At 38.2% G+C, this 23999-nt stretch overlaps 1 protein-coding gene across 1 annotated transcript; it reads right to left on the bottom strand.

Moving 5' to 3' along the window:
- Nucleotides 1-1471: 1471 nt before the first annotated feature.
- On the bottom strand, nucleotides 1472-22722 carry C5 (complement C5). The gene is made up of 41 exons (XM_083875961.1): nucleotides 22620-22722; nucleotides 22170-22362; nucleotides 21410-21572; nucleotides 21018-21088; nucleotides 20369-20460; nucleotides 19619-19701; nucleotides 19394-19484; nucleotides 18964-19069; nucleotides 18198-18324; nucleotides 17859-17974; nucleotides 17454-17654; nucleotides 17047-17250; nucleotides 16416-16625; nucleotides 16086-16235; nucleotides 15562-15691; nucleotides 15180-15245; nucleotides 14879-15079; nucleotides 14272-14362; nucleotides 13817-13893; nucleotides 13119-13258; nucleotides 12641-12862; nucleotides 12079-12139; nucleotides 11486-11575; nucleotides 11051-11263; nucleotides 10847-10922; nucleotides 10232-10391; nucleotides 9474-9569; nucleotides 8450-8621; nucleotides 7376-7581; nucleotides 6764-6916; nucleotides 6389-6451; nucleotides 6062-6143; nucleotides 5432-5483; nucleotides 4978-5080; nucleotides 4813-4887; nucleotides 4611-4716; nucleotides 4329-4415; nucleotides 3875-3964; nucleotides 2882-2965; nucleotides 2344-2482; nucleotides 1472-2089 (listed from the first exon to the last, which is right to left on the bottom strand). The coding sequence occupies exons 1-41, from the start codon at nucleotides 22682-22684 to the stop codon at nucleotides 1960-1962; spliced, it is 5037 nt and encodes a 1678-aa protein (XP_083732087.1). The 5' UTR covers nucleotides 22685-22722; the 3' UTR covers nucleotides 1472-1959.
- Nucleotides 22723-23999: the final 1277 nt, after the last annotated feature.

Raw genomic sequence — 23999 nt, 5'->3', positions numbered from 1 at the left:
GGGAACTCTGCAGGAGTGGGGCAGGGAAATGCAAGTTTTTCTGGAAGCACTACAGCTGTTGGCTGGGGATTCAAAGGCTGGAACATTTGGAGCCTTGCACATCACAGACATAAACAAGCAAGGAACAGAAAAACACTGTGTACAATTCAGAGAGAAAAGCACTGCTCTGGTGTCCAGAATCCACAGCAAGCTTGGAAGGACAGAATGTGCTTTGAAATAATTTCCATTTCATAATACAGATGAGTCACCTAGGCAATGATTATTCCAAGAATTTCCATGTTTGCTGGCATTAATCCTGGGGGCTGCTCAGTGCCTCAGGACTCTCTGACCATGAGGCACTAAGGTGGCACTGAGCTCTAAAATCACTCCTGTGTCATTTCCATCTCCTCTTGTCCTGCAAACGAGGCCCTGTGGAAATCTGCCAAGATAATTTACAGGTGGAAGCAGATGAAGACACAGATACACCTTTTCCCCACGTGGTTCTGCTGTGGAAGTCAAGCCATGCCTTGTGGGGAAGGAAAATCCTCCTGACACGCCTCCATCCTACACAGATCCTACACATCTGTACAAATGTTCCCATTTAAATACATGTATCTGGAGTGTTTTACTGATCTCAGTGATATACTGGATAGTTAATTCTGAATGGAAACAGAGATAACAAATAAGATTAAAGTCTTTGGGTTTTTTTTTTAAACCAGTGATTGCAATTTGATATTTAAGAGCAGCATTTTTGTGTGTTATTTTTAAATAACTGGTCTTCAGGAGCCTTTTTTGCAGTCTGGCTCACAAAAATACCAATATCAATAAAAATCAATAGGCCTTAAATGTCACAAGTCACCTGTGAAAACGAATCGTGCTCCTTGTCATTTAAAGAGATAATTATGTCTCACAATACACAGTCACCAGCTCAGAAGCAGAAATATTTTGAGGTGGCCTGTCTAGACAGCCCCACTGAGCATTTCCACGCACTTCTCCCTGCAGTTTGAATTTATATCCAGTTATTACTGGGCACAGCGTGAGCTTCTTGTGCTTCTTAGAAAGTTTGGAGGATTAAAAAAAAAAGTCAAATACTCACAGAGCCAAAATTAAAAATTGCATCATCTCTGACTATCTTCTTTCCACATCTTAAATGTTCTGGATGGAGATATTCCTAAGAGAGAGGGAAAACAGTAATTTTAAAGTTCTTGGACGTGCTGCTTTTGGGCAACCCTTCAATACAAATAAAAATGTGTGCAACTGTACTTTGTATCAAACTCTCTTCTCAGTTTTACTGGGAACCAAGGTGATTTGTGCCAGGAGCTGGGAGCAGGAAAATTGGCCTTTCATCTGCCACTTTCCTGGAGGCAAGGCAAGATTTTTAACTGTCAAATTCAGGCATCAAATGCAAAGAAACATTTGTTTTATTCCTAAGTTACAGGAGATGTTGATTCAGTTGACTGAGTCTTAAAACACAAATAATGAAAGGCACACATATGATTGAAGAATTTTCTTTGGGTTTCTTTTTTTTTTTTAATACAAGAAAGCAGAGCATAAAACCAGCATCAGTTACTGTCAGGAATGGAAATGCAGGAGTTTATAAAAAGACTACAAAAGGAAAAGCTAAGGAATGAAGTTTCTTTCACAGAGAGCTTACAAAGTGGCTGCATGTATTTGTGTTCTGATAAGACTTGGGTTTAATGACAAGACAGTGCTTTTCATCTTTGTTTTTACAGTCAATCCACTTCTTTTGACCTCAAATGTCTTTGCATCATTCTGTGTTATTCTCTCCTCCAAGCTTAAAATCATATTTCAACATGATTCTGCTGCAATTACATTGCTATAAAATACAGGCCAAGATAATTTCTCACAATAACTATTAATGAGTGTTCAGCTCAAAAGGAATTAATAAACAGGTGAGGATTTTTCCTCTTTTCAATGGGGTTTGATCTGGATTGTTAATTTAAAAGCTGTCCAAGTGAATTAACAGCCACTGATGAGGAGATCTTCAGCAAAGTCATCCATTGTGTTCAGAAACTCCTGACAGGATGTGCAGGCTGTATTTGAAGGCCACCACTCAATCCAAGTGCTGGAGTCCAAAGGGTACTGGAATCTAAGAAGATAACAGAAAATGAGCATTTGCTGCTAAGATTTGGGAAGGAAAATGTCAAACAGAAAAAAATAATTACAAAATGGAAGTGTTTGCTCTATGTTCATAACCGTGCCCTCAGTGTGCACATCTGATAACACATTGTGTGACTGCTGGTTGAATACTTTCAAAATTAAATCAACTCTGTACCTCACAAGAATTATTACATACAAACACTAAGATTAAATCTCAGCATACCCTGGTGGTAAATTACTTACTTGAAGCTGTAACCAATGCTTATCTTTAAGGCTTCTTTTCCCATGATCAAATACTGCTCTCCTGGGCTCAAATCAACATCTGTGCAGGTCTTCTTTTTAACAAAGGTTATTTCATTATTTTTTTGAGCAAAAGCCTGCCCTGAAAATAGAAAAAAAATAAAAATCAAGAATTGGACAATTACACACAAAAAAATACCAGTAATTCATATAGAAAACACAAAAATGTTCTACAGTACTGCACAGCCAGGGGATCTCCTTGCCACTGTTCTGTAACAGAAAAATTTGATGATATAAAACATTGATTGGATGATATAAACATGAAAGATTTTTCAATTAAATCTGAATGGCAAATAAGCCTTGTGCACTTTAAATAATTTTATATTATGGTTATTTTAAGGAAATATGGGATGCCTGAACTCAGAGGAAAAAGGAGTGAACATCAGCTTCAGTTCCACAGGCCCTATGAGCAACTGCTGAGTGCCCAAGAACATTCCAACTCCTTTCTCCCAGGAGCAGAAACATGGAACAGGACACTCACCCCTTTTGTAGAGGTCCAGAAGACGTGCAGAATACTTCACAAAAAACCCTTCCTCACTGCGAGACAGGATGGTCACTTTATAAACTGCACAATGACACAAAGCAGAACATGGTTATCCCTTGCCCCTGCCATGCATCCTGAATGTCTCAGAGATGCTCAGAAGGAGAATTTTGTGTCCTTTTACAACACTGATTTCTGGGAATACAATGGTTATAGGGGCAGAAAGCACTGGGAAGTCCTACCCACACCTACTTTGAGAGAAGCTGTGGTAGAACTCACCTTTCTCTACAGTACTCTATGCCACTGGCAACCACATTGAATTTCTTTTAATCACTACAGCTCTCATTTGAACAAAATGCTTTGCAGCAGACAGAGCAAACAAACATTTCATGTTGGAACCCTGGAGGCTGAAAATTTCAGGCTTTTTGTGTTAAAAAGTGCTGACCCTCAAGCAAGGGTTTGACCTGGTGCTGTGGAACAGGCTCTTGAAATTGAGTGATGGCACTGGGGTTGTGAGTGTGGAGTTTGAACAGTGTTGTGTGATCTCATAGGATGAAAAATTTAGAATTTAGGGGTTTAGTATATAGCAATATATATGGGGCAATATGGAGGATTTTGGGCATTGTCTAAGTACTTCTTCTTCACCTTCTCCTTGGTGTCAGCTGGTTTTTTTTTCTAATTGGGTGAAAAAGGCCCACATTGTGGGCCTTGAGTGGTCAATTATTGGGTTAAAAGCATAAATAATAGAGGTGTCACCTTGTTATTGAGTGATTAGCACTTAAATAACTTTGGAAAGAGTTAGAGACACCTCCATTTTCTATCTTGTTAGTTAGAGCTCACAACTCGTGAGACTGTGACATAGATAAGAATTAATAAAAACTGAGTCTGAACACGAAACTGCGACTCCCGTGTATTAATCCTGGCTAACAGGAAGAAAAGAAGATAAAAAATAACAATTTCAGGGCAGGGAAAAGGGCAGTGAACCCCCATTACCATAAGCAGTGTCCCTGTGGCAGGCAGCCTCTCTCCTGCTCTCAGCAGTTATCGACCCGTCGAGTCTCTCCTGGACTTTACCACACTCAACTATGAGGAGAAAGGGAAAGACAGAGGTAAGAGAATGTCAGCATGTGGCCCCAAAGAAAACACAGATTTCCATCATCCCGATTGGGATAATTAACTGAGCAACACCGTAAGTATGGGACTGCATGCTGGAAGGGTGAATATTTAAAATACAAAATAACACCCTCAAACACTGGACTTAATCCACTCAGACTTCCAGGATCACACTGTACACATATTTAAATTTCTTTTTTAATGTAAAATTGGAGGGGAAACAGCTGTGTTCTTATGAGGACTTCTTCCTTCTGTTCAGTGTGGTTTTGTTCAAAGCACTACACTGCATTTTCCCACCAAGTAAAATGAAAAAACATCTTAAAATAAAGCTCACCTTCCATGCATTTGCATTCATCTCCTTCACACAATCTCACGAGTTTTTCATTTCCATAGGGGTTATAAAGGATGGTGCATCTTTTATCTAGAAGATCCAGAAAACAAATACATGCAGGAAATCAAATTCCAAGACATCAACACTGAAACTTGGTGAGTCAAAATTCACCTGAGCTTCGAATAAAATGGAGTAAAAAATCTGTTCAAGATGGAAAAATGTAATTCTTTGGGAGGAATACAGAGCTAAAAGGCAAACAAGGATGTGAAGAGCTGGAACACGTACCTGGAGCATGATATTCATACACAGTGAAGGTGGCAGGGTTCAGCATCCCAACCTGGAAGAGCTCACTGATCCTGAAGCCGACACACAGGAACTTGTGAGCTGGCACCTGTTGGAGAGACACATGAATTAAGGAGCTCTAAAGGAGGCAAAATGATCCCAAAGAGTAGAAGCAGTGCTTACAGTCAGGAAAGGGGTAACATACAGAGTCTATCTGCAGGAGAACATGCCCATCTTTTATCTCATAATCCGCTATCAGCTGATCAACTCCACTCGCAAGCTGCAGGGCACAGAAAAGGATGAAGAACAGTAAATATCACAGCTCTGTCATGTAAAGCCAGCAAAAGGAAATCCATTCTTGAATACTTGCAGTAGATAAATCCTCTGGATTGGCCTCCACTCCACTGACCAGCCCTATGTCCATCACAGCATGAGCAGACCCCGACCGGGGCTCCCTGGCACTGGGCCTGTACCTGAATTAGATTAAAGCCAATATTAGTTAATTAGAACTGAAATCAAAGAGACCTATTTGAATGTGATCCCAGGAAAACCTGAGGAAAATCCTGCCAGCATTGAGGCCACAGTAAACTCATAATGAAGCAAAATATTGCAGATGAATCAATTCAGATTTATGCCAGTATCACACATGAAGATTTTAATGCTGATGTTCCAGGGGAACCCAAATATAACTTCAAGACCCCTTCCCACTGAGATCTTTGGCTCTAATTCTGTTTACACATGGACATAACAGTGAAGGAACAGAAAGGAAAGATCAGGAGAGCTGCTGGAATTATCAATAATCAGAATAAATCAGCTGCACTCACTTTGCACAAGCCTCCAGGCGCCCCAGGGGTTCCCCATCTTCTCTTACACGACCTGTTCGTGCCAAGCAGAGCCAAAGAATTTCACAACTCCCCAGAAGCAGCAGCCCAAAACTCTCACAAAGGTAATTCTTTACATTGTTTTGGTGGTTATTTTTATAAGAATTCATGATCTAGCCACAAACAAATAACATTATTTACCTCTTTGGTAATTCAGCTTTAAGGTTGAATATAGTTTATTGTGTGTTTGTATTATTTAAACTCAGAATTTGGTTCTGTCCCCTGTTGTAACTGGACTAGAACTATCAGTACTTTGTAGAACTCACTGTAACCCCTCCCACTCTTCATCATATTTCTTTCTTCTCAGTCCCCCACCTGTAAAAACTCTTCCATAAATGACTAAAAATGAACCCAACAAAAATAAATTAAATATTAATTCTATTCACAAAAAGGCAGTCATTACAAACAGGCCTAAAATGCTTTTAGCAATTTCTTTTCCAGTTTTGCATTTAGAAAGTGGCAGAATTTATTTCCTTTTTAATAAAAAGCACTCATTAAAACCCCAGGGTTTTTTCCCTTCCCAGCCTTGCACTGATCTGAGTAACAAAATTTAAAATTATATTAACCCTTTACCATCATCTCTCTTTGGCTCAATCTTCAGTTCAAAGTTACAGGACTCTTCAGAAGTACCAATGGTGTTATACACTGTCCTCACCTGCACACACACAAACAAATCAGACAGAACAGAAGCAGCATTAAACAATGTTCAAAACTGGCATAACCCTGTAAAAACTCACACTGGGAAGAATATAAACAAGTCTGGTTTATTGGTAATATAAAAATACCAGCAAAGCAGAGCCAATAAATTACCAGCACAGAAAGAATTGAGGAGTTCTTGATCAAAACCACACTATATTAAGAAAAGAGAAATTCCATTTAAAAACCTGGTTCCATACTTACATTTACTGTAGCTATGCCAGTGCTGCTGCCAGTGCTTACATAGAGATCATCCTGCAAAGATGCCTAAAGAATTGGTGAGAAATGAGAAATTACACATCAATAATAAAGATTAGCAACAATTAACAACAATTCAGGTCAGCTGATCTGCTTGTCTTGCTTACATTTCAAATATGTAACAGATTCTGCAAAAATACTATATTTAAATAAATATTCATATATATTAAATACAACAAAGTCCTTAAATATTTCCTATACCAAATTATTACCAGCTTGTTACAAGAAAAAATAGTTGCTATTTCAAAGCTTAAATAATAATTTACAAAGATGCTAAGAATCCCTTATTTTCCCTTTTTAAAGCAATATTTATTCACTCACTGTCACAGTTCTTCCCACAAAGTTGTCTTCTCTCAATTTAAATAAGTTTAGGGGTCCACCATTTTTGTAGGCTACTTTAACATCCATGTCCAAATTCAGCCGTTTGACAAGCAGGGAATATTCAGTCAAGGCCTCAAGGGCATTAATAGTGTCCTGTCAGAAATCAATGATAAAGAATTAACTCCAGAGTTTATACTTATAAAATTTCAGCTGATATTAATGAAGAGAAGTCAGATTTCCCAGAGATTAAGAATATCATGGCAATGGAGTCACTTGATACTAATCCCATACACAGGACTCTGATGTTGGCAGTGTGGTCATTTAATTGTATTATCCTCTTAAAGTGTTGATATCACAGAATCATGGAATGGTTTAGGTTGGAATGTGTAAAGGTTTGGATTTTTTTTTCTCTGCCAAGGTCAGGGTGAAAAAAAAAAACAAATTCTAAATTTATAGGACTCCAATGGGAAAGGATCTTAAAGCTTCTCTCACTCCAGGGACACCTTCCACTGTCCTAACTCCATCCTCCCTGACCTTGAATTTCCAGGGATGGGAAAAAACGTTTCAGATTTTGGTACTTGAAGAATGAGGACAAAATATGTAAAAGCACACCTGAGTTGAATAAAATCCTCCCCCATGTCTCTGTTCTTCTGAGAGCCACTTGATGATGGGCTTGGCATAGTTTTCATCTCCTCTCAGCAAAGTAGTGAGCAAGGCATAGGCTGTGGTTTCAACCATCTGAGCAGTGACAGGGCTGGGGGTTGGCTGCTCTTGTGTTTTGAAAGCGTCTTTCCAATACCTGTAGATGGGAGGGTCACCTGCAGGAGGAGAAGAGGGTTCAGATGCAACCTCAGCTCTGCTACACCAGCTGAGGCACTGTCCACTCATGGCCAGCAGATGGGCAGGAACTCACTCTGCACCTAACAGGGATGGAAACCCTCTTCTCCCACAGTAAAACCCTGCTGTTTGTGAGGTGATGAGCACAGAGGTGATACAGAGCAGCTGGTGGGGACAGGGATGATGTCCTGGGGTGACTTTATGATGCCTGTATCCCCATTTGTCTGTTCTGTTTGTGTTGGATATTGTGTTCTGCACCTTTCAGACTGGTTCTGAGAGCAAAGCAGGGAAAGCAGTGTGGAGTTTGTTTTCAGGCACTGCACTCACTCCTCCACATTCTGCTCCTGGACTGTGCTGTCTGCAGCACACACAGACAGCAGGACAGAGACCTCCCTTGCTTTAGTTAATTTTAGCTAGCTGAGGCAGAGAAGCTCCATGCTTGTTTGGTTTTTTTTCCTTTTTTCTTGGGACTGCTTAAACCTATTCTGGACTGAAAACCCAGAGGAGCACTGGGAGGTCACACCTGCAGCCCACCGGGGCCCAGGATTGAATTTTTCCAGCACCAGAGGGACTGATAAGACACTGGGTGAGCTGAGCTACACCCTCAGCAAGGACTCTCTCAATTTGCTATCTCACTTCAGAATGAGAGGTTTTATATTATTCATTCTTTATGCTTGTGGGCGCTTTGTTAAATAAACCGTTTTTTCCTCTAAGGAGATTTTTTTCCCAGACCAAATGGGGAGGGGGGTGTTTCAGTTTGCTTCCCAGAGGGACCCCATTCAGAGGTTTCCTCCCAAATTTGCCCCAAAGCAGGACAGCTGGTGAGGAGCAGTGGGAATGGAGCAGTACCTGTGACAAAGGCCTCTCTCTTCAGGGAGGAGAATGCTGCCCGTGCTGAGCTGTGGTTGGGGTCCACCAGGGCCAGGGCGTAGGCAGAAATGGCCATGGTGAAGGGGCTCTGGGCCAGCTGCATGTTCTGTGCCAGATAATCCCCTGCCCTGTTCCTGGCATCCTGGATTTTCTGCAAACATGGACAGGAGTTGTTACCCTGGGCACTGAGAATTCCAGGCTTTCTGTGCTGACAGGCACTGACCCTCAAGTAAACACTCCATTTGACCTGAGGCTGTGGAAGAGGCTTCCAAAATTGAGTGACAGCCCTGGGATTGTGGGTGTGGAGTTTGAATAAAAGTGTGTGATATCACAGGGTGGAAAACCTAAGACTTTAAGGTTTTAGAATATAGTAATATATATAAAAGCAAGATGGAGGTTTTAAGGTGTAGGCTAAGTCCTTCTTTTTCACCTTCTTCATGGGTCTGGGTGGTGTTTTGTAACTAAATAGAAAAGTCCACATTGGGGACCACGGGTGGTTGGTTATTGGGTTAAAAGTAAAAGTAATTTAGGTGTCATTTCATAATTGGACAGTTTATCCTTAAAAGGCCTTGTAGAGATATAGATATGACTCCATTTTTAGTTTGTTAGCTAGAAGTGCTGCAGAGCTCACAGCTTGTGAGACTGTACTGTAGATAAGAATTAATAAACATTTGAGATCAAGCACGAAATACCATCCTGAGCATTTAATTCCAACTCTGACAGAAAAGAAGATAAAAGCAACAGGCAGGTTACACCCACCAGAATGAGCCTAGAGAAACACACCTTCTCTGTCAAGATTATACAGATATATAATGTCTTCTACAATATCATATAATAAATTCAGAAATTCCATATGGTTCTTTTGCTGAATTTGGAAGAGAAAGACTAACAAAGCAAATAAATCTGAGAAACTGAAAAAAACTCTTCATTTTTTAAACAAAGTAAAGGGAAGAAATTAGAAGGGAAGAACATGCTCCCTGGCAGAAATAAAAATAATGCTTACCTGAGTAGGACATATTTTCATTGACTTGCCAATTCCAATAATAGAAAATGCTGTGAGATACAAAGATTTTTCTTTAGCTTCTCGAGGTAATGTACCCTATGAAAATCAAATAATAAAAATAATGAAATAGAAACTGAAGTTCATTTAAAAAAATAGAACTTCTCATTGTTTAAGTGTGGAAACAAATAGAAATTCCTGTAAAAACTATCAGTTTAGTTAAACCTGATTACACATTGACTCTTTGGAAAGTAATAGCTCATTTGTAAAAAAGAATCCAAAATATTATACATATATAATATATGACATATATATATATATATTATATTATATATATAATATAATAATATAATATATATTAAATATAAAATATAATAGAAAATAATATATTATATATAAAATATAATATAATATATAATATATATTATATATATTTATATTATATATATATTTTATATATATAACATATAACTTCATTATATAATGAAGTTTTTCACAAGACAGGAATATTAGATTGGGAAATGAACCTAAACATTCTCTTTCTGAATATTAAGAAGTGGCAAGCAGTGACTTTGTGGGAAAACAGAAAGGTTTGCAAGATTGTGCTGGGCTTTAAACGAATTTAGAATAAAGAGGAAAGTTGTCTTTAATGGATGTTTTGATGAAATAGAGCCTAAAATACCTTGCACTGCCAAAACTCGTTATCTACTGGTGCCTTTAGCTTTTACTGCCTTAGCACAGAAAATGTTTGGGTTTCATACCTGCAGTTTCACTGGCTGGTAGTTTGAGAATTCATTGAATGACCCATCTGGCATCTGACAGTTGTCAATCAGCCACAGAAGGGAATCACAAATAGACATTCGATCAAGATCAATATATTGATTCACTTGTCCAAGAATCCTTAAAGCAAAAGCTGTCAACCTGCCAAGGGAAGCCAAGAGATCCTGTTTGTTCAGACTGGCAGGTGCTCCCACACTGCAGAGGCCACACACAAATCACAAATTTGCACTCTTTAGGATTCTGTACCCTACACACTCCCACGGTTCAAAGGGATGATGAAGATTCATTTTAAATTTAACTCAACAAATGGGCAGTAATTACTGAAATAATTCTAAACCTGGATCAATTCCCATGTTTCAGGGTATGAACTTATTACATCCCAAAGCCATTGTGGTTGTCACAATGTGAATAATGGACACAAAGAAATGGCTTGGCAAGTGAAAGCAAGGAATCAAAACTATTATTCAGGATTGTAAGCATTGCTTGAATCTACCATCACACTCTTGTGTGGTGATGAAAATATGAAAACTTACCGAAAATATAAAAGCAAAGAAGTGAAATAAAGCTTTTTCCAACCCAAACCCTTTTCAACTCACCATGTGCTAGCTTGCCCATTCTTCCACATGCTGTAGGAGCAGTCAGCATTCCTGAAGGACGAGATGCTCACAATTCCTAAGGGACACATCAGGCACAAGCAAAGTTAGGAGAATTATATTTGCTCCCTCAGATGCATCACTCTTCTCACTGAGCAGAATTCACCTCTACAACCCTGAAGCAAGAGAAGCAGCAGATTTTTCTACCTTCTTTCATCTTCCTCCTCATCTGAGTTCTGGAACTCAGAGTCTCAGGGCCCAGCAAATGCCAGTTATCCGACTCCTCCAGGTAGCGGAACACGTAAAACACTGGGACAATGCTCATGAGCTCGGCCTCTGCACTGCCCCTGGGCAGGCTGGTCAGCATCTGCAGGCCCCTGGGGCTCAGGACTGTGGCAATCACTTCACCCATAAGGTGTCCTGTAGAAGGAAAAAAACCCAAAATGGATTTAAACAACAGAGCACGAAAGCGAATCCAGGGCAGATTCTGACTCCCATGAGCAAGCATTCTTTAGGAAGTGTTTTAATTTCTACACTAAAAGGGGGCTTGCAAAGCCTTCTATCAGAAGAAAAAGGATAAATCAGATGAATTTAATACAAAACAGGAGGAAAAAGTGCATATGCAGTGCACTTTCTATTTACCTTTCACACTGACACTTCTGTCAATTTGTGTTTTAGGGACCAGATTTAGTGGGACTTTGTATCGAAATTCTTGTCGTCTCTTGATTGAACCTGAAATTGAAGATGTATTTATATATAATACTGCACAATCTAAATCAACAGATGATTCAGCTGTAATTGACAGATTGAAGGTTACAACTGAGAATTCAGCAACCAAAACTTGAAATCCAGAAATACTCCCAAATGCAGAGCCAAATAACATCAAGGAAAAGGAACAGGTGCAAACTCTTTATCTTTCTTTTGTTACAAAAAAAAAAAATCTGATCTGGACATAAACTTTGTGGTTTCTTTGGTTAAATGAGAACATATTCTGTTCCCATTAATACAGCTGAGGAAAGCTTACAATCATATCACACTAAAAGATACATCTAAAGATTCCCTCAAGAAATTAATCCAAGTTTCCTTAAGCCAACGCAGGAAATCCTTGGGAAAGGACATATTTACAATATCTCAGGAAGCAGAAACTCCAAGTTTTTCATATTATGTGAAACTTGATTATCAAGAATCAAGATCAGGAAAAAAATAACACAAAGACACATCATCAATTCTCTTACCATAAACACCCTGTGGATCCAAAGTGAAACCTGCATGGTGTTCTTTCCTGACGCCTTCTGGCTGGGATCATTTCAAGGAAAGAGGCAAAAAATGAAAACATTTTTGTTTAATCAAATATATCAGCTGAAAGGACAGGTTAAACCTACAGTATTTTTTCCTTCTTTTTATTTTGAGTTTGCCTTAACTGTTGTACAGCTGTTCCACACGAATTTTATTGTCCTAGCTCACACAGTTCTTGAGAAAATTTAATAAAAGATTTAAATTAAACCTTAGGAAAGGAAAATCACTGAAAATCCAAGCCAAACAACTTAGAATATTCTCCTTTGCTTACAAAGTTCTAATCTATTTTTTTAATACATATAATCTTTCAGATCTTATAGTCAAGGTTTAAAAATGAGTGGGCTCAAATACTCAGCCATTCATTTTTCCACTGCACACACCCCAGTAAATACAAGGACATTGTGCAAAAATATTAAAATAAAGCAACATTTCTATATCGCCTCAATTGAACCCAATTTGACATTCAAAAATGCTTTAAAAATTCAGATTTTTTTTCCTTACCACGACACGTAAAGTTTTAACTACAATTTCACTGTTCCTGGGGGTCAGCAGTGTAAAATTCACAGTGTGAAGACCCAGTTCCAGTGGGAGTATCCGGAATGTAACTGCTGAGGAAGAACCACCATCAAGATTCTTGAATCTACAGCTCTGCATCCTTGATCCAGCACTTGCAGAATCCCCAAAGGTACAGACTCCATTTCCAGCTGCTATTTTAACACAGAACTGAAAGGTGGAAAGATTTTAATGTTTCATTTCTGTGGCAGGTACACAGACACCAGAGAAATATCAAAGCCACTGAAATCCTGTACTGAGAATTCTGTTGCTGTAATGCTACTTCTCTGTTTGCAGAACATAATATTGACTTCAGGAGTGCAGAAACCTCATCCAAGGATCTGTTTATATTGGACACTCACAGGAAAAATGCTTTTTTTAAGCTTATTATGTCAGTGATTCCACAGGACTCATTAACACAAATTACCTTAATTGCAGAGGCTTTGTGGTTATAAACGGATCCTTTGAGCTCGATTTGCTCCCCTCGTACCACGGAGTAAGGAACATAAATGCTCAAGAAGATATCCTTCACAACTTGGATTTCCAAAGGCTCAGCAACACAAATACCTGAGAGAATTAAAACCATGAAAGGAGAGTGTCTTGTCCACACTTCTGATAAACATGCTTGAAAAGGTCTTGACACACTTTAGTGATGATTTATGATTTTTCAGTGTGTACTTTGAACAGTCCAAGGTTTTTAAAAGTTCCCAGGTTTTTGCTTCCTGATCCAAGCTGCTCTCACCATTCCTCTCACCCCAGCTGACATACCATTCTTTGAGTAGAACCAAAGAAATTCTCTGCTTAGATTACCAATCTCTTGGAAAATCTCAATACAGGTAGCAGGACATGGTAAAGTTGTCCAGGGAAGAGTTACTCAATATTTTTTCTTCTTCTTACCCTCCATGAGCCACTGTCACACCCAAGACAGGCTTTGTTTTCCCAGCCACTGACCCTCACAACGTGTCATGAAGTGATTTACTTTCCCTAAAATACATATTTTTGTTTTCTTTTCCTGTCTATCAACCAGAAAGTGAACATTTCAGAACATGAGTGTCAAACTCAATGAGAGGGTCTACAAAGCTTCCTGATTCTTTAGCTCCAAACGAGCTGGGTTGCAGTACCCACCTTTATTTGAAATACCAACACCTTGTACTTCCCAGGTGGTCAGTGAATCAGGCAAGGTGACAGACAGAGTCTTGGACCTGTGATAAAAGTCTTTCTTAAATTTATCTATTACCAATCACCATCTGTTAACAGCACAGCTCATCACCAGCAACGCCCTGAGAGAGCCTCAGGGAAGCTCTGAGCCAGAAAACAGGAATTCTGGATTTTCATTTGAATAAACTTGGTTTTAGCTGATTTCACAGAAGCTGGTAGTTAGTAAGGTCCAAAGTGAAAGGAAAAGTGGCTCAACAATCTGGGCACCACACAGCACATGGAGCATGGAAGGGAAAATGGCAGGAAGAGTTTGTTTGGGTAAGACTGCATTTCAGCACACATCTCAAGTACAACTGAGGTTACCCAGCTTATCTCAGTTTTACCACTTCCTTTCTATAAAGTTGATTTGAGAAAAGCAGTACCTTGAAGAAAGCTGGTGAACTTCCCATAACCAGCTTTCAGGGAAGTAGCTACGAACTTGTGCCTCATCCAGTTCCAAGACAGACTCATAATCTGAAGGACATAAATACAGCAAGGAAAAAAACATCCTGATATAAGAAAAAAGGTGTCCAAATACCCTCAGTCGAAAATCTGTGTTGATCCCACCTCATTCATTTACACATGTGAATATCTGTCCAATATCCTGACAGATCACCTTGTTAACAAGCAATTCTAGGGAAATAATGGAAGACAAGGAATGTGACACTCCCACAGATCCTTCCAGAGGTGTTACCCACTGGCTGCTTTGGGCCTGGGCAAAGGATTCAAATTTAGCATTCAGGTTTTCTCTAAATACTCTCTGATTAACTGTTCTGCTTGCTCTAAACGTGGGTGAATAAAATAGAGAGCTGAACACAACAGAGAACTGCTCTCCTAGTCCTCTTCATGGATATATAACCAAAGTCTTGGGAGACTGGTAAAATCCTGTCTGGAATAACCCTGACAGGCACCAGGGAGGGGTTAATAGATTCCATCACCTCTCTGTCCCCTGTTGTGCTGCAGCAGGACACCCAGAGCTCTCATACTCACGCATTCTGGCCAATATCAGGAGCTTATTTGGCTCTTCCAGCCGCAGTTTGTTGGCAAATTCACAGCAATCTGTGAAGGCAGAAACACACTTTTGGCTCTTCGGAATTCTCTGGGCTCTGTCCCTGCAGGTCTCAGAGATTGGATAAGACTTGATTCCAGCCTTGCAGCACCGCTGGGCTTCTGGATCTCGGTATTTGGACACTGAAATAAAAAATAAAACAATTTGCTTACTTGAGATGAAGTTTTTATTTCCAAATGGATGTATTTCCATAATGATTTACATAGAAATGTTTTTTAACACCTTCTTTGAGTATCTTTTCCCTGAAGTCAGACCGTTTGGTTCTTAGGAGTTCATTGCAAGGTTCACCTGTCCAAAAAAACAAAAAAAGTACACACAATATGAACTTTTCTTGTAATAGCATTGTCCTCTTAGAAATAACTCCACAAAATCACATTCCAAATGCATGAAACTTTTTATGTTTGCTGTTTTAATCACATGAATGTATTTTCATTTTGATTACACTAAGATCTCCACAAGATGATCTAAATATCTCCACAAGAAGTTCTCCCCCCTCAAAAACCATCAGTACATGGATCCCCTTGAGTTCCAAGATAATAACTGAGAATGACAATGGGACATTTCAGAAAATTCACAGCCCCGTGCCTGGAGCACAGGGATGTACCTGCTTCCTGTGAGTCATCAGCATTGGCATTAGTGAGGAAGGTGAGCCCGGCCATCCTGAACACGGCGATGTTGTTCTGTCCTCCCCCAGCCCCACAGCCAAGGTCACTCTTCTCCAGCTGCAGCGTGATCTGAGGAGAAACACACGTGCCACGCTACCAGAATGTCCTCAGAACACAGCCTGGACAGGTTCTTTGTGAAATAAAGAAGTCAATCACAGTCTCCATGGCTCCTTGAGCAAGGAGTTGCAACACTGCAACTCGTTTTTGGCCAGGTTTGTGGAGTTCTGATGAAAGCATTCAGAGCTGCCTTTAAAACCACAATTTACTTCTACTGGAATTCAAGAGGTTGTAAACTATTTCTTTTAATAATTTGAACTGTAGATTTAAATGAACAACTTTCACTGTGGCTTGAATTGCTCTTCTGCCCATTTTCAGGCTGGCTGAGTGCACGACACGTATCAGTTATTGAATGTGAACATGAAACAAAGAGCAGCTTGATTTTCTTTTATGGCTGCTACCTCACCTTTTCCATCGCTCTCTTCCTTCTTCCTGTGACTCCATAAATGGCCTTGTCAATAGATGACAAAGCAACAAAGGAATTGGGCTGGGTTCTCATGGTGAGCTGAACAACCTCTGCTGGCTTCAGTGTCTCTTTGTTTGACTGCAGCTTAATCTATAAATTGAGAACAAATATTGGTAATTTTGAAAGCACATTGTTCTGAAGTCAATCCAGCTGATGGCAGACACTTACTGTAATAATTTAAGTGTCAAAGAACTTGTGTAAATCCAAGATAAAATCTGACCATAAAATGAATGCACACCCACAAATTTCAGTGCCTGTTTTGCTACTCACATCAAGGCTATTCCCACATTTCTGCTCCACATTCAGCCAAACTGAATCAGCCACTAACTCTGCAGCTCCTTCTCCCATGACTATGTAGTAAACAATGAGACGTGCTGAAGGAACCATTTCTTGAGTTATCTGAAAAGTTAGATGTTCATATTCCAAATCCTTAGTTCTCTCCTGAGTTCCAAAGCTCAATGTCTTCCCTTTTGATGTGATCTGTAGTTTAAAAAAAATGATGGAGAATAAAAAAGTCAAATTTTATATTCAGTCCATTTTTCACAAGTAATAATTATTTGAATTTATATCTTCCACTAAAAAGAAGTGCTGTCTCTGCACTTTTTTACCTTCATCTACATTTCACCTTCTGAAATAGCTCTTGAGACCAACACTACTTGTCCTCAATCCCAGTCAATGTCAGATAAGAATTTTATAAAAATAGACTATAAATATAAAATTTAAATATGAGACTCTTATTTTTTCTCCTATAAAGCTGACAGATTATATCTGAAAGGAAGCAGTTGTCTAAGCTGCACACATTCTGTGCTGAGGATACTTCTTGATTGTTGAGGTTCTTCATCCATGACCATCCATATTAAATTGCACTTCAATATTTTATGCAGAGACATCTGTTACTCACCAAATAGCTGAACTGGTGTATTTTATCAATGTAGCGACTTCGTGGATATACATTAATATTTACTACATCCCCCACTTCCAGGGTTTTGTGGTTTGAAGCCCAGTCAATATAGAGATAACTCTGACTCAGGGATGAATAAGCTTTTGCTTCATAGGTTTTACTTGCTTGGTTTTCCTCTGAAAGGTGAGGATCTGCAGTATTTACCTGGAAAGATAATGAAATGTCTGAATAGTCTGAGTACAGAATTATACCAAAGCCAACAGCAATGACAATACTAAAATCATTCTGCAATATGTTGTTCAGAGGGACTAATAAAAGAGAAGCCAGATCAAGAAATAATTACAAATTACCCTCAAAGCAATAATTGCACCCTTGAAGAAATAATTTAATGGAACAATTTAACCCACCTGAAACTCCACCGTTGTGGTGTCTGATGGGATATTAACAACAAACAAAGCAGTTCCATCACTAATGCTTGTTTTTCTTCTCCCAGATTCTGAACCCTCTGATATCAACTGAGTCTCAACCATTTGCTCATTGAAAGATTTTGCAGTGACAGTTACAGGGACATTTCCAACAAAGTCATCCATGGTGTCCTTCACCTGCACCTGTTCATCAGGACAAAGAAATGGGGACATTTTTCAAGAAGAGTCTTCCAAGCTGCTCAGCTGTTTCTACAACAGGGAGTCAAAAAATGTATAAGTCAATGGGAATTAAAGTGTGTTCAGACACAGAGTAACACAGAGAGAAAATAACAAAGCTTGTGCACTGTGGGGTTTATGCTGCAAACCACCCTGCTCCTGGGAACTGACCTTAATGAAGAAGGGAAGTCCAGGCTTCACAAAGAGAGGAGTGGCAATCAAACTCAGCTTGTAAGGAGAGACAGCAAACCTGACTCCAGTGAACTCGACCTCTCCACTGAGGCCACCTAACAAAACACAGCACCCCATGGAACAAATGGCCAAAAGTGAGTTTAATCCCTAAATATTTTCACAGTGAGAATGGGCTGTTCTTCCTTACAAGTTTTTGGAAGAAGAACTGAACATTAAAGGAAGTCTGATATTGTGAAAGTTAGCCTTATAATTTTCTTTTCTAGTTCTGTTCACATTTGCAGAAGTGTTAAGAAAAAATTCAATTAAAGAGCAACTTACCCATAGACTCCAACACTGATGCTGCAATATATAAATATGACCCATCCAGTGCTTCCAGACTGTCAAACCCTATAGAACTTGCTGCTTTCTTACTGTTAAAATTGATCTCAGCAACTCCATTTTCAATCTGGAAATGAAACAGAAACCATCACTTTATAGTCAATAATTTAGAAATAATACATAGACCACATGCAGATTCAGTATGTTTCTGTTCAATGACTATTTTCAGAGGAAATCAAAGGTGGAAATGTGTTAAAAAATAATTTATTCCCTAAAATTATTTTAAATTAAACAACCAGTGGCACATACTGCAAAGTTTGTGTGCAGGCTCAGCAAGAGGTGGGGATAACACAGAGACATCTTCAGTAAATGAGGAAGGGGGATAATTAGTGTAGAACAGACTCCCCAGAATAAATCAACATCATGTTCATCTGCTTGTCTCCATTTGATCTCAGTTATTCTCAGTAATAGATAGCATTGAAGCTATTTCACAGAAATTTTAATCACACGGCTTGGCCAAGAGAGTAATCACACCAGATTGAAATGCCACTGTCTCAGATGCTGCCTCTGAATTTCATTTCCCAGTGCATTTCTCTGGCCCTGATGGCAGCGTTACACAGGAAAAGCCCACACCGGGGAGCTGTGGATGCAAATTACAACTTGAGGCCCATTCTCACCAAATTTAATGGAAAAAACTTCAGTGGGATTGGATCAGCCCTCAATTATGCACTTGCACTCTACACAGACTTGACTTGCTGCTTCTTACCCTCGTTACATGCATTGCCTGAGGCATCATTGTTTTCCCACTTTTTTCAATTATTCCAAAACGAAGAAAAACATCCGCACTGGGAAGCTTTTTGTTGGAAAAATAGCTGAGAGTAAAACAAAATAAATGCTTTTAAGATTACTTTCATGGCTGCAACAAAGCATTTGTTGTAATTGTTGAGTAATTGCCTGGGCAAGAGATGGAAAACAAATGTCTGTGTATTTTAAACACTTCTGTTGAAAAACAATCACTTTGAAAGAATTTTAAGAAGGGTCACTTAGATCTCTTACGCAGCAGAAATGATTCTGATGAAAGAGCTTCTTGAGGAAAGCAAAGAGGAAAATTCTGGACTCAGGAGAATCATTTCTCAGGTAAAAAAAAAAAAAGAAGAGATACAATATATTCAGAATTCCAAGCCACATTTCCTCACCTGGCTTTCACAGTAATCTTGAAGTTCTCAAATTTATCAGAACTAATGAAGTTACTCTCTGGTTCAATGACAATGGAAAAGCTTGGCATTGCTGCAAATGGAGCAGAAAAAAGGTCACTTGGGGGTGTTTTATCCATGAAGCCACAGGTGCTCATGACCATTTCAAGAGGCTTGAGTTCTTTAAAACACCAAAAAATGCAGCTTCACAGGATGGGCACATCTTACCATATTCCTTAACTTCAAATTTTGCCACAGCTGAGGTCACGAAATCCTTCTTGTACTTGGCTTTAATCTTCCAAATTCCATACCTATGAAATATCAACAGCCAAACAGTTTTTAAGATGAGAATTAATGATGAAGGCAAAAATTATTATTACTGCTTAATAATATTTTATGGTAATAATCTCTTAAGAAAGGAAAACTCTGCACCAAATTTTTCCACGTGTTCAATGCAGATTTCTTTAATACATCACTATTTATTTGACACTTATTTTAAAGCATTGAACTCAAACAGAAAATAAAATCAGTTATGAACCAGTTTTTCAAGCCTCTGCTATCATCCTTCTGCTATTTCAGCAATGCTTCAGCACCCTCTCAAGACTAAAAGGAGAACTGAAGAAATTTTTTTTTTAACGTTGCTGTTCCTGGGAAAATGCTGCTGATTTGCATGGAACACACATGAAATATGAAATCCCCACATCTTTGTCACTGTTTATATCCCTACAGGAGAAAGCTTTAAATGTCACTAATGTTCTTCTTTAATTGAGCATGAAAATCCTACCACTCACTGCTCTCTAAGGAGAACACTCTGCCATAAGGTCCCTATTTATATCATGATTCCACCCTCTGTGAAATGTTAGAAATCTCCAAGTTGCAATTCATGCCCACCATGCAAAACCACTCTATGACAGTCATTATAAAAAGGCATTATGATGTTAATAATTAAACAAAACAAAAAAAATCAAATAAATCTACTTAGGATTAGGAGGAATCTTGAAGTCAGGAAAGGAAACTATTCCAGTAAAATCCTTTTCTTCCAAAATATCCACTTCTACTTCTTCAGGATCCTTGAAACAATAAGAGGAAAGAATGAACAGATATAGATTGTTCTTATCAAAAGGGGAATGTTCATCCTGGGATTTCAGAGGCAGCCTGGCCATAACATATTTTTCCTAAAAGTTTCAAAGCATAAAAACGTTTGTAGAAAAAACTCAGACTGAAATTCTGATAATAGATTCTACTCTGGTTCCACCAAGTAAAGCTATGCTTAAAATAACTAAAAAATTACTGTAATAACAAGCCTATTGTTAAAGGCAAAAAATTATAGTAGATACTGATTAAATGAAACAAACAGTATAAATCCCACATATTATTAAAGTCCCCTCAAAAATCATGAAGATAATTTTGTTTTCTATTCTAGAACAACTTCAGATCTGGGACCTGAAAACCTCTATCCAACTTTGCAAAGTCAATTTTAAATCTTTTAAAAGATGTCTGGCTACCTGCAAAAACACCCAAGAATTCTATTAAACATTGATTGCAATACTGATTTCCCGTCCACCTACCTACCTTTATTTGTTATTAGAGCTACAAAATATTAAAATTAAATTCAATTACAACTCACCACAAAAGTTAGGACAGTCTCTCTGTGAGCTGGCTGCAGTTCTTCACTCAGAGAGTAAACTCTGACTTTCACTGTAAGAATTACAGCAATAAACCTCAAAATCAAAACAACCAAAAAAAATTCACTGATATTTTTAACAAATTCTCAGGAATACCTTTCACTCTTTGTGCCCACATTTGTCACTTAGGGTGGGGAGGGCAGGGAGAAGTGATTAACTTTTACAGTGTGATCAAATAATTCAAAGTATTATTATGCTAATAAAAAAATTAAATATCAGCTGATGGCAATGCAACACAACCAAGAGCTTAAAGAGCATTTAAATCCTAATTCCTCAGCACAGTCAGCAGACTTTAAAAATTAAATACCAGCCAAGAGAAATAAGCATTATTTACCTGACTGATCAGGAGTATAAACTGGCTTGTCTGTATGAATAAAAAGAAACCCATTCTCATAGGAAACGGGGATTTTTTTAAATTTTGTAAAATGTGGAGAAACAGCTTCCAAATACAAATACTTGTCTGAATTATCTGTTCTTGGTAAATCTGTTGGCTGAACCTGAGGGAGATGAAATAAAGGTTTTTGAAGATTAATAAGGTATTTTTCATGTATTTTTCCTACAGTATTTCTACAGTATCTGAAAAGCAATTACCACCCTGTGGTTGAGTATCATTAAATAAAAACACCCACAAGGATTTATTCTTGCTTACATGATAGAGGATGGTCTGGAGTATTAAGCTATGGGTATTCTGAAATTTTGCATTTTATTTATGGCCAGAACTAAACCAGCAAAGTTCAAAGCCCAGCAATGAGGTTAGAACCAGTACAAATTACCAGATTTCCATTTATCCACATGATGAATCCTGGCCATAACAAAGCTGCTGCTGTGGTTGGTACTTTGATTTGATTCTCTCTAGTTTTAAAGTTATGCAAGTCTGGTACTGTTTCTAAAATAGTTTGATTCTACATTTAACCTTAGTGTTGTTCCTTTACACTGATTTTATTCAGCGTAATTTTAATTTCAGACCAAAAATCGGGGCATTAGGCTTTCCTCCCCAGGGTTTAAACAACCGAAAACTTACCATAATATTTTTTTAAAGACTTATCACTAAATGTCACAATAAAAAGACTGTAAGAAAAGTCTGAATTCCTTACTGTTAAAATTACAGCATCTTGGAATTTGTTGGCTGGAGTTAAGGAAACCCGACCAGAGGAATACACAACGAGCTTATCTGGGAAGCTTTTTAGGGCAATATTAACTGGAAATTCCTCCTTGTAACCAAAAGCTTGAATTACAACTTTCTCAGAGGCCCCAGCTCGGAAGATCCTTGGTGCTGTAAGGACATACCTGTACATGGAATATAAAACAATAACAGCCTAAAGGAACTGTATTTCTTTCAGATTTCTTCCTTCCCTTTGTAATTCAGTTATGTGCACAGCGTTAAAGCAAACAGGATCATCAGGTTATTGTAAGACACTAATTAAAATCCTATTTGGACAGTGCCCTTTGCATTTGCTCTACTTAAATTCTGGATTTATTTACCCAAAAGAGAGGACAACAGTCAAGTAACGTTTCCAGTAAATTCCATATTTGCTTTTACTTACGTTTTCTCTTGGCTAAAAGTCGTTCCAGAAAACAGCAAAACAATAAAATATATTAAAATAGTCATTGTGTCTGGGACAAGAGCAAAGCATAGATGGCAATGAGGGTGGGTTAAACAGCCTCTGCTGTGGGTGAGCAGAAATGCCAACACATTTCATTCACAGTTAATAATTAATGGCACCTCATTCTTTACTAAAACATTATTGGCTGCCTCCTGAGGAAGCCAGAACTGCTAAACTTAGGGATTTTTTTAATTTAGGATTTCAATTTTTCATATGTCCACAGCAATCCTGTGCCAGTCCTCACTTTCCTTCTGACAAGTGCATAATAAAATAATTTTCAGAGGTAGAAAAAACCCCAACAAACAAAAAAAGTAGATTCAGTTTGTCCTTAGTAATATTTTTTTTTAATCAAAGTGACTTTAAATTTGTGTCTGAAGCAAAAAAGCATTTGAGTGTGGACGTTTTTAGATCAGCATTATTTTTTTTGTTGTTTAGAAATGACTTTTCCCTTACAAATTTATTTCAGTAATTTGTATTCCAGATTTTGCCAACATTTCTGACCACTTCCATTACAAATAAAACCTGCAATTTGGAAATACGAGGGCACAACATATCAACACTCACTATTTCAAACAGCATTTTGCAAAAAAAATTTGAAAAAAATTGCAAAAAAAACCCAAACCCACAATGATTGGTGACAAAATATTTGCAGGCCTGGTTTCTAGGATAGCACCTCAACAAATAAGTTTATGTAAAGTTAAACAAAGTTGTGCAAGAATGCTGAAGTTTAAACAAATATTGGGGTCAACCTTTACGGGAAAAGCATTTACAAAATTGTTTCCGATCAATATAAAATGAAATTACAGTGAGGTCAGCTTCTCACCAAATGTCATGAGCTAGAAGGGAAGCAATAATAGAAAAAAAATAGCTTATAAAACATAGATGCTTAAGATTATTAAAATGAGTGGCCAACATGGGTATTATTAAATACCAATAGAGATGGTATGTAAATGAAAAGGTGCAAATAGTGAAGAACACTGGGAAATGCTTTGAAAGTTTAACAATACTCTGAAATAGTGTTTTTAAAATCTAATTATGGTCCTTCCCTACATTTTTCAGACACAGTGTACTGGTTTTACAACCCTGCATTTCACACTTAGTTACATGGATGCTGAACTAACGCAGTCCAAGTGTTGAAAAGAGATTTATTTACAGGCCTCTATGAGAATGACTGTGATTTAGAGCGGACACGCAGAGTTCATAACTGTAAATAAACTGTGTATTTCCAATAAAGCCCATTTATATGCAGCTTTGCACTGACATATGCATAGAGTACAGACAAGGAAAGAACCACCTATCAGCAGAGCAGCTTTTATTGTT

This window comes from Zosterops lateralis (assembly GCF_965231275.1).
Source record: "Zosterops lateralis genome assembly, chromosome: 20".
Lineage (NCBI taxonomy): Eukaryota > Metazoa > Chordata > Aves > Passeriformes > Zosteropidae > Zosterops > Zosterops lateralis.
The sequence above is the reverse complement of the archived record's forward strand: the minus strand, read 5'-3'. Positions and strand labels throughout refer to the sequence as shown.